General features: G+C 38.4%; 1 protein-coding gene across 3 annotated transcripts in view; it reads right to left on the bottom strand.

Moving 5' to 3' along the window:
* The window catches only part of SCP2 (sterol carrier protein 2), a 107,080-nt gene that overhangs the window by 29,820 nt on the left and 61,197 nt on the right, over positions 1–16,063 (bottom strand). For all 3 annotated transcript variants that reach the window (XM_045897672.2, XM_045897675.2, XM_045897674.3), the window contains exon 12: positions 633–786. In XM_045897672.2, coding sequence (XP_045753628.1) covers positions 633–786 — 154 coding nt within the window. The remainder of the gene's footprint in view (positions 1–632; positions 787–16,063) is intronic.

Here is a 16,063-nt window from a genome sequence, read left to right on the forward strand (position 1 = left end):
CACAGGCATTTGGTAAGGACAGGAAGAAAATGAGCAAGAGACAAATAAAAGGGATTCTAGCAGCAGTGAGGGCTGAAGGGCATTCAGAAACACACACGTGCAGAGACCCAATTAGCATATTTGATAACTTTCTCCAAACAACCTCAGAAGCTTGGGAGGCTATTCAGGGAGAAAGCAATTTTGAGAAAGAAAACCAAAAAAGTGAACTTGCCTAAATTAAAATCACTCCGGTTGGCACGTCTAAGCCAAGCAGTTTCAGGTCAGCACTCTCTTGACTATGCTGCCTCTTTCTTTTTTTAAGTAGGCTCCACAACCAGCACGGAGCCCAACGCGGGGCTTGAACTCACCACCCTGAGATCAAGACCTGAGCTCCGATCAAGATCAAGAGTCCCTCCCTTAAGCCACTGAGCCACCCAGGAGCCCTTATGCTGCCTCCTTTTTAAACACAATTTTCCTAAGGCTAGTTAGGTTTAAAAGCTAATTGCCAGTTTAAAGGTTTTAAAGCCAGGGTACCAAAGCGAAGTAACTGGATATTTACTAAGACAATAAAATTTGGACTTGATACTTGTACAACGTCATCAGCGGCGAAAAGTCAGGATTCATTAACAGACAAAACCCAGAATGCCACTCACCTGGCAGCTTCAGGAAAACCCATCTTGTAGATCGTCACAACCACAGCTCCTCCAATGCCTAAATTATGCTGCAGAGCAACCTTTGCACCAGGAACTTGCCTTTTTCCTGCTTCTCCTCTCAGCTGCCAGCAGAGTTCGGCGCACTGAGCCAGACCTAACCAATCGAACACAGAGCAGTCAAGTTCCACTGCTACTGAAAGGTGCCCCAACCAGCTTTCTCAAGCCAGACAAGGGCTTACACTGAATCGTAACTTTTAATTAAAATATTTAATTAAGCCAAGACAATGTTTGCATAAATAATAACTTCTCTTAAAAACCATGAGGGTTTCTGCAGCCAGTTTTTTTTTTTTTTTCCCTCCTAAGTCTGTATTTAGACAATATTCAGGCTTAAGAAATTCCCTGCACTCTTTAAAATTCCAACCTGTCATTTTTTGGAAATGTTGAAAAACAAAACACTGAACATACAGTTCTCTGGCAAAATGGCATAAAAGTAATTTCACTAATTTTACCATTTTTAATGTATCAAAAGAAAATAATCTAGGGTTTGGGAGTTCACTTTCCCTAAAAAGTTTAGCTAGTATGGGGAATTTTCCTATGATTTTCCCCAAAGAGTTCTCAACAAGAATGGATTTTCATAAGAATAGCATTTATCCCCTGGATAATAAAACCAAAGGTTTTTAGAGCTGGAAAGAATTTAATAATGTCAGACTGAGAAAGTGTAAGATTAAGTAATTCGTGAATGGTCACAAAGCAGGCTAATCTAGAGTTGATACTAGAACCCCGGTCTCCTGATTTACATTTGTTTTTCTTTCTACCAGACCAGCTATTCAAAGATACCTGAGTTAAGAATGTTCTAACAGGATAGACTGGTTCCACCATCGTGGAGGCAGAGCTATGCATGTCTACCTACAATGTCTGTTCTTCCACCACTTCTGATTCCTGAGTACCTGTGACAATTTCCTACTTATGAACCTGTTAAAAAGAAAACCACAGGTCCAAAATGGTGTCATTTAGACCAAGTTCCCAAACCGAGGCTTAAATCCTCATCTTATTGTAGTTTCAACCTCCCTCAGAAATGCAGTCTTAAGGGGCACCTGGGTGGCTCACTGGTTAATAGTCTGCCTTCAGCTCAGGTCATGATCCCGGAGTCCTGGGATCCAGACCCACATCGGGCTTCCTGCTCATCAGGAAGCCTGCTTCTCCCTCTCTCACTCCCCCTGCTTGTGTTCCCTCTCTCGCTGTGTCTCTCTCTGTCAAATAAATAAAATCTTAGAAAGAAATGCAGTCTTAACTAGTCAGGAATTTTTTGATCAGTGCCACTGAGTCTGCCATCTGGGCCCTCTGCATCCCCCAAAGATGAGGTAAACTGCATGATAAGACCCCTTGCTTTTCCACCTAAGCAAAAGCAACCTTGCCTGGAACAATCCTTTTCTTTTGCTAATAACTTTTTTGCCCCTCCCACCTATAAAAACCTTCCATTTTGTACAACCCTTCAGAACTTCCCCTCTACTTGCTAAATGGGATGTTGCTCAATTCATGAATCATTTATTAAAGCCAAATTAGGTCTTTAAAATTTACTCAGTTGAATTTTTGTTATTTAACAAACCCCAACCTCCTCAAGAAATTTAACTGCCACTTCTTAGTTCCAAGCAGCATGTATGTATTTACAGAATATATATCTTAAGCACTGTTTGGCAGTTATGAAAGCATTAGCCTGGGACTCCACTACATATAGTCTGGTTGCTACTGAAAATAAACCATCCAAATATGTACCAAGCACTCCACTAAGTATTAAATATATAAAGAATTGACAGCGTAATATAAAGTGCTAATAAAGTAAGTACTAAGTGCAATGGAAAACCTCAGGATGGAAAAACTACAGGGAAAAACATCTTGAGATACTACCTGAGGTCTTTTCCTTCTCCTGCTTCCTTGAACCCATCACTCTTCCTTATACCATAAAGACAGCCAAGTACAAAGAAGTCATAATTTAGCTTTAGTTTACATTAGCTATCTAAAGGCCTTAGCATAAACAACATTAAAAAAAAAAAAAAAAAGCATGGTCTTCTACTATCAGAGCCTGGTTTTTTGAGAAAGAAAAGGTTTGCTGAGCTTGGAGAACAAAAAGCTTTAATGGACTCAGCATGCACTAAAGGATGCATATTTATGTAAGAGCAGTTTTTCCCTCTATAAGTTATCAACCCAGAATGCTATCAAATACAAAATATATTTCAAAATGAAAAATAATATAAAGACATTTTTAGACATACAAAGCTGAAAGATTTCATTTCCATACTACAACACTCACACTGTAGAAATGTTAAAAAGGAAGTCTGTTACAGAGAAGGAAAATGATAGCAGATGGAAAAAAGGATCTACACAAAGAAATGAAGAGCACTGGAAATGGTAACTACATGGGTAAATGGATAAGGGGGTCTTTCTTTTTTTTTATTAAAAGATTTTATTTATTCATTTTGAGAGAGAGACAGAGAGAGCACAAGCAGAGGGAGAGGCAGAGGGAGAGGGAGAGGGAGAAGCAGATTCCCCACTGAGCCAGGAGACCGATGTGGGGCTCGATCCCAGGATGGGGAGATCATGACCTGAGCGGAAGGCAGATGCCTAACTACCGAGCCACCAGGCGCCCCGGGGCCTTTTTTTAAATTATTTAAATCTCTTTAAATAAGATAGAAATAAAATGGAGTCATAAAAAGAAATCCAAAAGAAGGCTGGGAAAAAAAAAATGTAGAAGGGAATAACGAATAGCAGGAACAAAGAGAACACAAATAACAAGACAGACTCAAACCTAACCATTTTTATTGAGTTTTGAAAGTTCTTGATATATTATGTATCTAAGTTCTTTATCAGATACATGCTTTGCAAAAGTCTTCTCCTAGTCTGTGACTTCCTTTCATTCCTTTAGTAGCGTCTTTTGAAGAGCAGAAGTTTTTTATTTTTATTAACTCCCACTTATTTGTTTGTTCTTTTATGGATTTACTTCTGGTTTTGTATCTAAGCAATCTCTATCTAATCCAGGATCACCAAGACCTTTTCCTGTGTTTTCTCATAGATGTTTTATACTTTAAATTTTACATTTAGATCTATAACCCATTTTGAATTAATTTTTGTGTATGGCACAAAGTATGGATCCAAGTCCATTTTTTACTTAATGTATTTCCAGTTATAGTGCCATTTGTTAGAAAAGTTATATTTTCTCCATAGCATTGCCTTTGTCAAAAATCAATTGTTCATAAATATGTGGGCATTATATCTGGACTCTCTTTTCTGTTCAGTAATCTGTTTGTCTGTCTTTACATGAATACTATACTGTTTTGATTATTGTAGTTTTATAATAGTTCTGGAAATTAGGTCGCCTTGGCTCTCAACTTTATTCTTCTTTTTCAGAGTTGTTTGGCTATTCTAGCTCCTTTGCATTTCCATAGAAATTTTAGAATCAGCTTATTGATTTCTTTTTTTGTTGTTTTTTCTTTTTTAAGATTTTATTTATTTATTTGACAGAGAGAGACACAGTGAGAGAGGGAACACAAGCAGGGGGAACACAAGCAGGCTTCCTGCTGAGCAGGGAGCCCGACGTGGGGCTCGATCCCAGGACCCTGGGGTCATGATCTGAGCCGAAGGCAGACGTTTAACAACTGAGCCATCCATCTGGGATGGAGCCCCACATAGGGCTCCCTGATCAGCAAGGAGTCTGTTTCTCCCTCTCCCTCTGCCCCTCCCCTCTGCTTGTGCTCTCTCTCTCAAATAAATAAATAAAATCTTAAAAAAAAAAAAAGAACAACCAATTGTGTCCCAAAATAGGCAAAAGATTTTAATAGACTCTTCAGAAGAAGATATACAAATGGCAAATAAGCCCTTCAAAAAACACTCAACATCATTAGTCATTAAGAAAATGCAAATTAGGGGCTCCTGGGTGGCTCAGTTGTTAAGCATCTGCCTTCAGCCCAGGTCATGATCCAGGGTCCTGGGATCGAGCCCCGCATTGGGCTCCCTACTCAGCAGGAAGTCTGCTTCTCCCTCTCCCACTCCCCCTGCTTGTGTTCCTGCTCTTGCTATGTCTCTCTGTCAAATAAATAAATAAAATCTTTATTTAAAAAAAAAGAAAATGTAAATTAAAACCACAAGGAGATGCCACTCCACACTTGTTAGAATGTCTAAAATTAAAGACTGACCATACCAAGTGCTGATGAAAATGTGGAGGAACGAGAACTCTCACACACCACTAGTGGGAATGTAAAACGGTATGACCACTCAAAAGCCAAATTATGGAAAGAGCCCAAATGACCACTGACTGATAAATGGATAAAGAAGATGTGGGGGGTGTGTGTGTGTGTATAATATATATATATATATATATATATATATATATATATATAGTGTGTATATGTATGTATGTGTGTGTGTGTATATACATACACACACAATGAAATATTACTTGGCCATCAAAAAGAATTAGATCTTGCCATTTACAATGACGTGGCTGGAGCTAGAGAGTATTATGCTAAGTGAAATAAGTCAGAGAAAGACAAATACCATATGATTTCACTCATATGTAGGATTTAAGAAACAAAACAAATGATCATAGGGGGAAAAAAGAGAGAGGCAAACCAAAAAACAGACTCTTAACTATAGAGAACACACTGATGGTTATCAGAAGGGAGGTGGGTGGGGGGAAATGGGTTAAATAGGTGATGGGGATTAAGGAGTGCACTTATCCTCATGAGCACCAGATGTTTTATGGAAGTGTTGAATCACTAAATTGTATTACATATATGGTAACTAACCAGAATTTAAATAAAAACTTAAAAAAAAAAAGTAAAACACATACCTAGTGTATGATCCAGTCATTCCACTCCTAGGTGTTTACTCAAGAGAAACCAAATGTTCATACAAAGATTTATACATGAATGGTCACAGTTCATAGTAGCTTTATTTATAGTAGCCAAAAACTATAAACAACCCAAATACCCATCAACAATAAATTGTGATATATCCTTACAATGAACTACTACTCAGTAATATAAAGGAATGACCTATTGATTCACGCAAAATTAAATAAATCTCAGGCAGACAAGAAGAGAGAATACATACTATAGGGTTCCATTTTATAAAATCCTAGAAAATGCAAATTAATCTACAGTGACAGAAAGCAAGATCAGTGGCTGCTTTGGGATGAGGGGTGAGGAGTAATGAGAGGGAGGGATTACACAGAAGTATATATGAAGAAAATTCTGGTTCATGGGTATATTTACTATCGAGTATGGTGATGGTTTCACAGATACATATACATGTATGTCAGAACTTATTAAATTTTACATTTTAAAATCAGTTGATTATATGTTGATTTTACCTCAATAAAGCCATTAAGATAATAAAATAAAATATGAGATATATAGGCATGATCTTCCTTCTCCGTTACTTTTACTTAGCAAGTGCAATAAAAGCCAGGAGCTGGGGCGCCTGGGTGGCTCAGTTGGTTAAGCGACTGCCTTCGGCTCAGGTCATGATCCTGGAGTCCCTGGATCGAGTCCCGCATCGGGCTCCTTGCTTGGCAGGGAGTCTGCTTCTCCCTCTGACCCTCCCCCCTCTCATGTGCTCTCTCTCTCTCATTCTCTCTCTCTCAAATAAATAAATAAAATCTTTGAAAAAAAAAAGCCAGGAGCTGCTCCTAGCTATCTCTACCTGCCCACAGGTATCAAGAGTAAACACTCTCACTTGGGTTCCATTTCCCCTGGCACTGGAGAGTATTCATTAGAATCTAATGATAAAACTTAACTTTCCTCAATCACAGTGGCAAAAATGCAAAATTCTGGGCAATGGGAATGAGGATAGGTGGCCTATAGGACATGACGAGAGGCTAAAATAGATGGTTTGGTAAAAAGCCATTTAGGGGGCGCCTGGGTGGCTCAGTCGGTTAAGCGGCTGCCTTCGGCTCAGGTCATGATCCCAGGGTCCTGGGATCGAGCCCCGCATCGGGCTCCCTGCTCAGCGGGGAGCCTGCTTCTCCCTCTCCCTCTGCCTGCCTCTCTGCCTACTTGTTCTCTCTCTCTATCTCTCTGTCAAATAAATAAATAAAATCTTTAAAAAAAAAAAAAGCCATTTAGGGCAGCTGCTCTTTCTGCCCACGGGTCCTACCCCCATGCTTTAATAAAACCACCATTTTGCACCAACAAAACAAAACAAAACAACAAAAACAAAACAAAAAGCTATTTAGGCTTTACTGACTTACTGACTTTTTAGAGTCAGTATTAGATTTAGGTCTTGCCAGTCATCATCCTAGGATGTATTTCTTTCAGTGACCTTTTACAGAGTAGAAGGGGCAAGCCATAGTTTGAATATGCTAGGTCTCCCGGCTCAGATTCTATCTACTCTCATTTCATTTTCACCCTAACTTTATAATACCTAAAAAGGTATTAGAACATGTAAACAAAAATCACATGATAGAATAATATGTGTACCATTAAAAACATCAAGAACAATGTGAATTCAGTAGGAGAAATAATTATATCACCTTGCGGGATCAGAACATCTTCGAATTAGAAATGATCGAAGAGTTCATCGAATCTCAGGCCCCAACAGATGGGCAATTGCCCTCACAACACTGCCATCGGGTTGTTAACTTGTATTTTTCATACACAGCCTCTGTGACAGGCAACGCACACTATCAGGAAGCAACCTACTACACTTCTGAGAAGCCATGTTCGACAGTTAATTTCCTGTATCAGCCCCAAATCTAGCTTCCCATGAATTTTTCCTAATTCTTCCCACACTAGACAAGTTTATCGCCTCTGCCCCATACCACTTTTCAGATGTTAAAGGAACAAAAATGTATTCAGCCATCCCCTTTATATGTGCAGACTCTTGTACTGAGCACTGTTCAGGGTACAGAGACAAAGGAAATACGGATTCTGCCTTTACAGGCACTTTAGTCAAATGCAGATATTTTTTCTTTTTAAGCCACAAATAATTACAATATATACTATAAGTATAAATGTCAAAAAAGAAGTACTGATTGAAAGTATAACGAGTTCAGAAAAGGGAAAGAATAATTCAATCTATGGAAAGGATGAAGAAATTAGGGAAAGCTTCATAAGGCAGATAATACTTGAGATGGACCTTGAAGATGGGCATTTCTCCTGAGAAAAAAGCATTTTATTTATTTATTTTTTAAGATTTTTTTGTTTTTTTAAAGATTTTATTTATTTATTTGAGAGAGAGAATGAGAGAGAGCATGAGAGGGGGGAGGGTCAGAGGGAGAAGCAGACTGCCCACCAAGCAGGGAGCCCGATGCGGGACTCGATCCTGGGACTCCAGGATCATGACCTGAGCCGAAGGCAGTCGCTTAACCAACTGAGCCACCCAGGCGCCCCTTATTTTTTAAGATTTTATTTATTTATTTGACAGACAGAGACACGGCGAGAGAGGGAACACAAGCAGGGGGAGAGGGAGAAGCAGGCTTCCTGCCGAGCAGGGAGCCTGATGCGGGGCTCGGGCGCCCCGAGAAAAAATCATTTTAGTGAGTATAGTGGTTAAGAGCTTGGACTCTAGAAATACATTGCCTAGGTTTGAATCCTAGCTTTGCCACTAGTTTGGTGACTTTGGGCAAGTTACTCTGTGCTTTTATTTTCCACTTTTATAAAATACAAAAATAGACATGAGAATTAAATGAAGGATACTTAGAACAGTGCCCAGCACTTAGCACTGTGTAAATATTTGCTGTTGTTGTTATTCAGAAAATATCAAAGATAGAGTCTGCAGCAGTGAGAAGGAACTAAAGTTGTCTGGGAAGGAAACAGTCCATTTTAATTTAAACATTTAAACATTTAAACATTTTGGTTTCACCCAAAACCCAGCTAGATATAAATGCTAGCACAAAACCTGGCCGGTGGTAGGCAATTAGTAAATCTTCACCCCGCCACTTTTCTTTCCCTTTTTCTTCCCCTCATAGTTCTGGTTTATACTTTGCCTGAATTTGTGCATTCTGCCTTGTATAATAACTATTTGCATTATCACATTATCTGCCTCTTGTACACCTGGGTGGCTCAGTCAGTTAAGCATCTGCCTTCGGCTCAGGTCATAATCCCAGGGTCCTGGGATCGAGTCCCGCATCGGGCTGCTTGCTCAGCAGGGAGCCTGCTTTTCCCTCTGCCTACCGCTCTCCCTGCTTGTGCACGCTCTCTCTCTCTCTCTGGCATATAAATAAATAAAAAATATATTTTTTTTAAATAAAAGCTACAGGAGATTCTGAATCAGTACATCATTAGACACTATATTTGAGAACCAATTACACAGGCGCTTGGGGGGCTTAGTTGGTTAAGCATCTGCCTTCAGCTTAGGTCATGATCCCAGGGTCCTGCGATTGAGCCCCGCATCAGGCTCCCTGCTCAGTGAGGAGTCTGCTTCTCCCTCTGCCCACCCCCCTCCCAGCTTGTGCTTTCTCTCTCTCAAATAAATAAATAAAATCTTTTTAAAAAATAAATTAAAAATAAAAAAGAGAACCAATTACTTAGATCACCTAATGATAAAGTGGGCACACAATAAGCATTTGCTGAACTTTCATGGACTGAAAAATGAAAGATCAGGATCTAAAACTAGGTTGAAGCCATACTGGAAAGGCACTAAATGCCAGGCTTAATTGGCACAAAAGGCCAAACTAAATAACCATCTTCCAGCTTCAAAACAACAATCCATTGTAAGGAGCTGTATCTCAAATCACTTTCGTGGCCTTTCAGCAAATCAAAAACATTAATATGCATTTTCAAAAATCAGAGATAGCTAATAATAAGATAAAGTCAAGTTTTATTTATTCATTTTAAACAACAGTTCAGTAAGCATTAATGCAATATATATGAAAGCACATTAAAAATTGAAATAAAATATGAAACTATTATATGGATGCTAGCAATTAAAAAAATCTAAGTTTTAATGTGATTTTTCTAATTGAAAAATCTAAAAGGGAGGCGCCTGGGTGGCACAGTCAGTTAAGCATCCAACTCTTGGTTTCAGCTCAGGTCGTGATCTCAGGGTTATGAGATCAAGCCCTGCATCAGGGTCCACACTGAGTGCAGAGCCTGAGACTCTCTCTCCCTCTCCTCCCTCTGTCCCCCCCTACACCCCCTCCCCCGCTCTCTCTCTCAAATAAGTTTTAAAAAAGAAAGAAAAATCTAAAAGGAATTCATGATTTTAAACCAACAATAAACAAAATATTCACTTCAAATACTTAAATCTATCTTTTTTTTTTCTATTATAGGTACTGTTACGGCAACTAGAAGATTTTTTTTATCCAGATCTGGACAAGTTAAAATTGGAAACCATATCATGAAGCTTTCATTTTAAAGCTAATTTCCCAATACTGAGTTCGCACCAAAGTAGCAATATCTTACAATTAAACTAACACCATTTGTAGAAGAGAACCTTACACCGTCCCCACCCCTTCATAAGTTAGTATGTTTTGGAAGCACTTGACCATTTTCTGATTTTCTTAGAATCCTATTGCAATTTGTTATCCAAGTAACCAGGGAAAAATATTTAAACCACTCAGAGCTGTCATTCTAATATATTTTCCAGGAGTCTGAATTCTTTCTTGGACTACAGCTAATGGCCATGTGTCAGATTTATTTGAAGTATATCCAAATCCTCAATATGTAGCAAGTAAACATTTACAATTCAATAATTCCTCATTCCTATTCAGGCTACTAATCAAATCAGCAAGATCCGTAAGTTTTTCCCCCAAAATGCTACCCCACCATTAAACATAATCCCTAATGACTGATGATAACAGGAAAATGTTACCAACAGTGTAGACTAAAATACTGGAAAGGGTGCCTGGGTGGCTCCATTGGTTGAGCATCAGACTCCTGATCTTAGCTCAGGTCTTGATCTCAGGGTTGTGAGTTCAAGCCCCATACTGGGGTCCATGCTGGGCATGTAGCCTACTTAAAAAACAACAACAAAAATATATAAATAAATAAAATATTGGAAAGTGTTTTCAAAGGATACTACATACAGAAGGTGTGACATTCTTTGAAGTATTTAAAAGTTGAGTAAATTCTATCTTCCTATGGTGTTTTAGGTTAGCTTTTCAGTGCCAGGGGAAAGAAGTAGACGACCTGGCCAAGACTGACAAAATTGTTTACATTTGATAAAAGAATCTAATGTTGACAAGGTTATTAAAAGAGAAGTACTCTTGGGGTGCCTGAGTGGCTCAGTCAGTTAACTGTCTGCCTTCAGCCCAGATCATAATCTCAGGGTCCTGGGATGGAGCCCTTCATTAGGCTTCCTGCTCAGCGGGGTGTCTGCTTCTCCCTCTCCTCTTGCCCCTCCCCCTGCTCATGCTCAAGCTCTCTCTCTCTCTCTCAAATAAACAAATAAAATCTAAAAAAAAACACAAAACCTTACTAATTTGACTAATAAAATATTATATTATTTTTCTTAAAAAGTACTGTCATACTCTATTGTTGGGAATATACATTGTCTTTTTTGAAAAAAATTTGGCAATGTCTACCAGTTTTTAAAGATATACTATCCTTTGACATAGTAAGTCCATTGTTTTGAACTTATCTTGAGTATACATGCAAAAGTATGCAAAGACATGAGGATGCTTATTGCAGCATTATTTATAATAGCAAAATTGATACCACATATATGTCTGCTAGGTATGGTTAGGTAAATTTCTTATAATGAGAATACTGTGCAGGCATTAAAAAAGAATAAACAATATCTCTAAGTGATAATATAAAAAGATTTTTAAGATGTAAGTAAAGAAAGCTGTCTACAATGTGGTAAATATACATATATGACACATACATATAGAAAAGTTGTATATAGGGGCACCTGGGTGGCTCAGTCGTTAGGCGTCTGCCTTTGGCTCAGGTCATGATCCCAGGGTCCTGGGATGGAGCCCCGCATTGGGCTCCCTGCTTGGTGGAGAGCCTGCTTCTCCCTCTCCCACTCCCCCTGCTTGTGTTCACTCTCTCACTGTCTCTCTCTCTGTCAAATAAATCTTTAAAAAAAAAACACACAAAAGGTTGTATATAGCCAAGATATGAAAGCAAAACATGTGTCTATCCACAAATGGAGAAGAAGATGAGGTATATATACACAACGGAATATTACTCAGCCATAAAACAGGATGAGATCTTGCCACTTGCAACAACAATACCTAGAAGGTATTATACTAAGTGAAATAAGTCAGACAGAAAAAGGCAAATACCATATGATTCCACTTATGTATGGAATCTAAACAACAAAACAAATGAACAAACAAAAGGCAGAAACAGACCCATATATACAGAGAACAAACTGACGGAGCCAGAGGGAGGGCGTGGGGAGATGGGCTAAATGGGTGAAGGAGAATGGGAGACAGGCTTCCAGTTATGGAATGAATAAGTCATTGGGATAAAAGATACAGCATGGGGAATATAGTCGATGGTATTGTAATAACGTTGTATGGTGACAGATGGTAGCTACACTTGTGGAGAGCATAGCACAATGTACAGACTGTCCAATCACTATGTAGTACACCTGAAAGTAATGTCACATTATGTGTCAACTATACTTCATAACAAAAAAAAGAAAGATTGTATAAACACACATATAAATATGCATTTGTTAAAGCATAACAATTTTGGGGAAAATACCCAAAAAAATAGTAAAAGAGGTTGACTCTGAGGAATAGAACTAAGGGTAAGAAGGAAGAGAAAGACATGTTAAATGTTAAAATTTGTCATCCTGCTATAATATTAAAAACCATATGACAAACCTTTGGAGAACTATTTGGCAGCTTTTTATAAAGTTAAACATATATCTGCCCTCCAATTGAGCCATTTCGCTGAGTTATTAACCCAAGAGAAATGCAAAAGGTATGTCCACAAATAGACTTGTACAAAAAGGTTCATACCATCCTTATTCATAATGGCCTCAAAGAAGAAGGACCTCAAATGTCCATCAACAGGAGAATGGATAAACAAAGTGGTATAAGGAATACTATTTAGCAATAACAAAGGATGAGCTACTGATGCAAGAAAAATTTGGATCAGTCTTAGCCTGCCTGAGGGAGAAAGGTTTGGAGAATGGGGAAAATGTTTGAGGGAAGTCAAGGTTCATCTATGTTGTAGCATCTGTCAGTACTTCATTTCTTTTATGGCCTAAGAATATTCCATTGTATGAATATACCACATATATATTGCCTGATGACAGACATCTTGGTTGTTTTCACCTTTTTGGCTATTATAAATAATGCTGCTATAAACAATTGTGTTTTGTGAGAACTGTGTATTTTATTATGTGAAAATTACACCTCAATTTTAAGAAAGAATATGGATATGAAAAATCGTATTGTTACTACAAAGCATGATTTCTGAATGTTTCAGTGAATGGCAGAACAAAAATATCTCAGAATGGCAAACAAGTTAATTATAATAAAAATATGTTCCTTCAGAGGAGAAAAAAGTTATGTGTCAATAAAAACAACCTGAAATGCCATATTCATCTCCTGATGAAAAGAAGTTTTTTATATGAGAGTGAGGAACCTGTCTGAAAAAACTTAAATCACTGTCTCTAATGTAAACTGCAACTCTTTTTTTTGGGTTTTTTTGTAAATTTTAATTCCAGTATAGTTAACATATAGTGTTATATTAGTTAGAGGTGTACGATACAGTGATTCAACAATTCTACACATTACTCAGTGCTCATTAAGGTAAGTTTATTCTCAGGGCACCTGAGTGATACAGTTGGTTAAGGGTCCAATTCTCGGTTTTGGCTCAGGTCGTGATCAGGGTTGTGAGATCAAGCCCCATCTCAGGCTTTGCGCTCAGCATGGAGTCTGCTTAAAAGACTCTCTCTCACTCTCACCCTGCCCCTCCCCACCCCCTGAGCTCTCTCTCCTTCCCTTAAATAAATAAATCTTAATCTATTTATTCTATCTAGTGTATTTTTAATTTCAGCTTTTGAGTTCTTTAGCTCTGATTGGTTCTTTTTAATGTTTTTTTTATGTCTGTTGAGGGTCTCACTGAAGTCTTCCACTCTTTTCTCAAGTCCAGTGAGTATTTTTACCACCATTACTTTTAAATCTCTATCAGGCATATTAGTTATCTCTGTTTTGTTTAGCTCTCTTGCTCTGATTTTGTCTTGTTCTTTCATTTGGGACATATTCCTCTGTCTCGTTATTTTGTTTAACTCTGTGTCTGTTTCTATGTGTTAGGAAAGTCAGCTACATCTCCTCCAGGTTGGAGGGGACAGATCTGTGGGGACTAGGTCTACTGTTAGCAAGCTAGGTGGAGAGTGTTGGCAGTGCGCTGGTTCCCACAGGTGTCCACGTGTCTAGGCTTGATGGGGGCAGGGAGCAGGGGAGGGAAATGCAACCTGCCAACTCTTTTGTTCTAGAGAAATCTCCCAAAGAACACTGACCCTTTAGCACACACTCTGAAATTAGTAAACAAATCTCCCTCCTGTATACCCCAGGTGTTTTTCAAACCACTGCTTTTATACTGTATCTCCACGGGGCTATATGTTGTGCTATATCTTTAAGGGCTGGGACACAGTTTCCTATAACTTGCCCAGCTCTCCCAGAGCTGAGCCCACTGTTTTTTAAATCAGCTGAGCCCACTGAATTGCATGGTAAGGGGATGATTCATTTCTTTTTTATTAAATTTTTAAATTTTAATTCCAGTATAATTAACATACAGTGTTATATTAGTTTCAGGTGTACAATATAGTGATTCAGCAATTCTATACATTAGCCAGTGCTCATCATGTTTCACTTTGCAAAAACTTGCCAACATTTGGTATTGTCACCATTTTGGATTTTGGAGATTCTAATATATATGTAGAGGTATCCTGTGGCTTGCAATTCCTTAATGACATATGATGTTGAAGATCTTTCCATATGCATATTTGCCATTGTATATCATCATCTTTGGTGAGTTGTCTGGGTCTTTTGACCAATTTTTAACCATACTGTTCATTTTCTTATTGTTTAGTTTTAAGAGTTCTTTGTATATTTTATTTATTTTTATTATGTTATGTTAGTCACCATACAGTACATCATTAGTTTTTGATGTAGTGTTTTTTAACCCCTCTATTTCTCCATTATTTACTTCTTGTGTGTATTTTCTAGTGTACCATTTTCATTCTTTGTCATTTTACTATATATTTTTTCACTATATATCTTTAAAGTTATTTTTTAGTGGTTGCTCTAGGGATTACAATTAACAATTTATAGCAACCTAGTTTGGATTAATACTAACTTAATTTCAATAGTATACAAAAAAAGATTAGCTTTTTCCCCTCTACCCTCCTTTGTGTTGTTACTGTCATACAAATTATATCTTTATGCATTGTATACCTATTGACTCAGATTATTGTTTCATGCAGTTGGATAGGAGGGGAGAAACATGACAAAGAAAAATGCATTTATATTGTTCTTTATATTTACCAAAGTAGTTACATTTATTAATGCTCTTTATTTCTTCATATGCCCTTTATTCCACTGTCTAGAGCTCTTTCATTTCAGTTTGAATGACTCTCTTTATAAAGTATTTCATATAGGTAAATTCTCTCAATTTTTATCTGGGAATGTCTTCATTTCTCCTTCATTTTTTTTTAAAGGTTTTTATTTATTTATTTGACGGAGAGAAACACAGCTAGAGAGGGAACACAAGCAGGGGGAGTGGGAGAGGGAGAAGCAGGCTTCCCGCTGAGCAGGGAGCCCGATGCGGGGCTCAATCCCAGGACCCTGGGATCATGACCTGAGCCGAAGGCAGATGCTTAACGACCAAGCAACCCAGGTGCCCCTCTCCTTCATTTTTATTTTTTATTTTATTTTTAATTTTTAATTTTTAGAGATTTTATTTATTTATTTGAGAGAGAGAGAGCAGTGAGAGAGGGAACACAAGCAGGGAGAGTGGGAGAGGGAGAAGCAGGCTTCCTACTGAGCAGGGAGCCCCATGCGGGGCTCGATCCCAGGACCCCGGGACCATGACCTGAGCCGAAGGCAGATGCTTACTGACTGAGCCACCAGGCACCCTTATTTTTTATTTTTTAAGATTTTTATTTATTTATTTGAGAGAGAGAGAATGAAGAGAAAGAGAGCACGAGAGGGAGGAGGGTGAGAGGGAGAAGCAGACTCCCCACCGAGCAGGGAGCCCAATGCGAGACCCGATCCCGGGACTCCAGGATCATGACCTGAGCCGAATGCAGTCACTTAACCAACTGAGCCACCCAGGTGCCCTCTCCTTCATTTTTAAAGGGTGTTTCACTGAACACAAAATTCTTGCTTAGCACTTTCTTTCATCACACTGCCTCAATGGTTTCTGAAAAGAAATCAGCTGTTAAGCCTTACTGAGTATGCTTCTACAGGATGAATCTTCTGTTGTTGTTTTCAATATTCTGCATTTTGCTCCCAACAGTTTGATTAT

The sequence above is a fragment of the Mirounga angustirostris genome, unplaced genomic scaffold (genome assembly GCF_029215605.1).
Source record: "Mirounga angustirostris isolate CCGP_5_RB_7025 unplaced genomic scaffold, mMirAng1.0.hap1 SCAF_4, whole genome shotgun sequence".
Lineage (NCBI taxonomy): Eukaryota > Metazoa > Chordata > Mammalia > Carnivora > Phocidae > Mirounga > Mirounga angustirostris.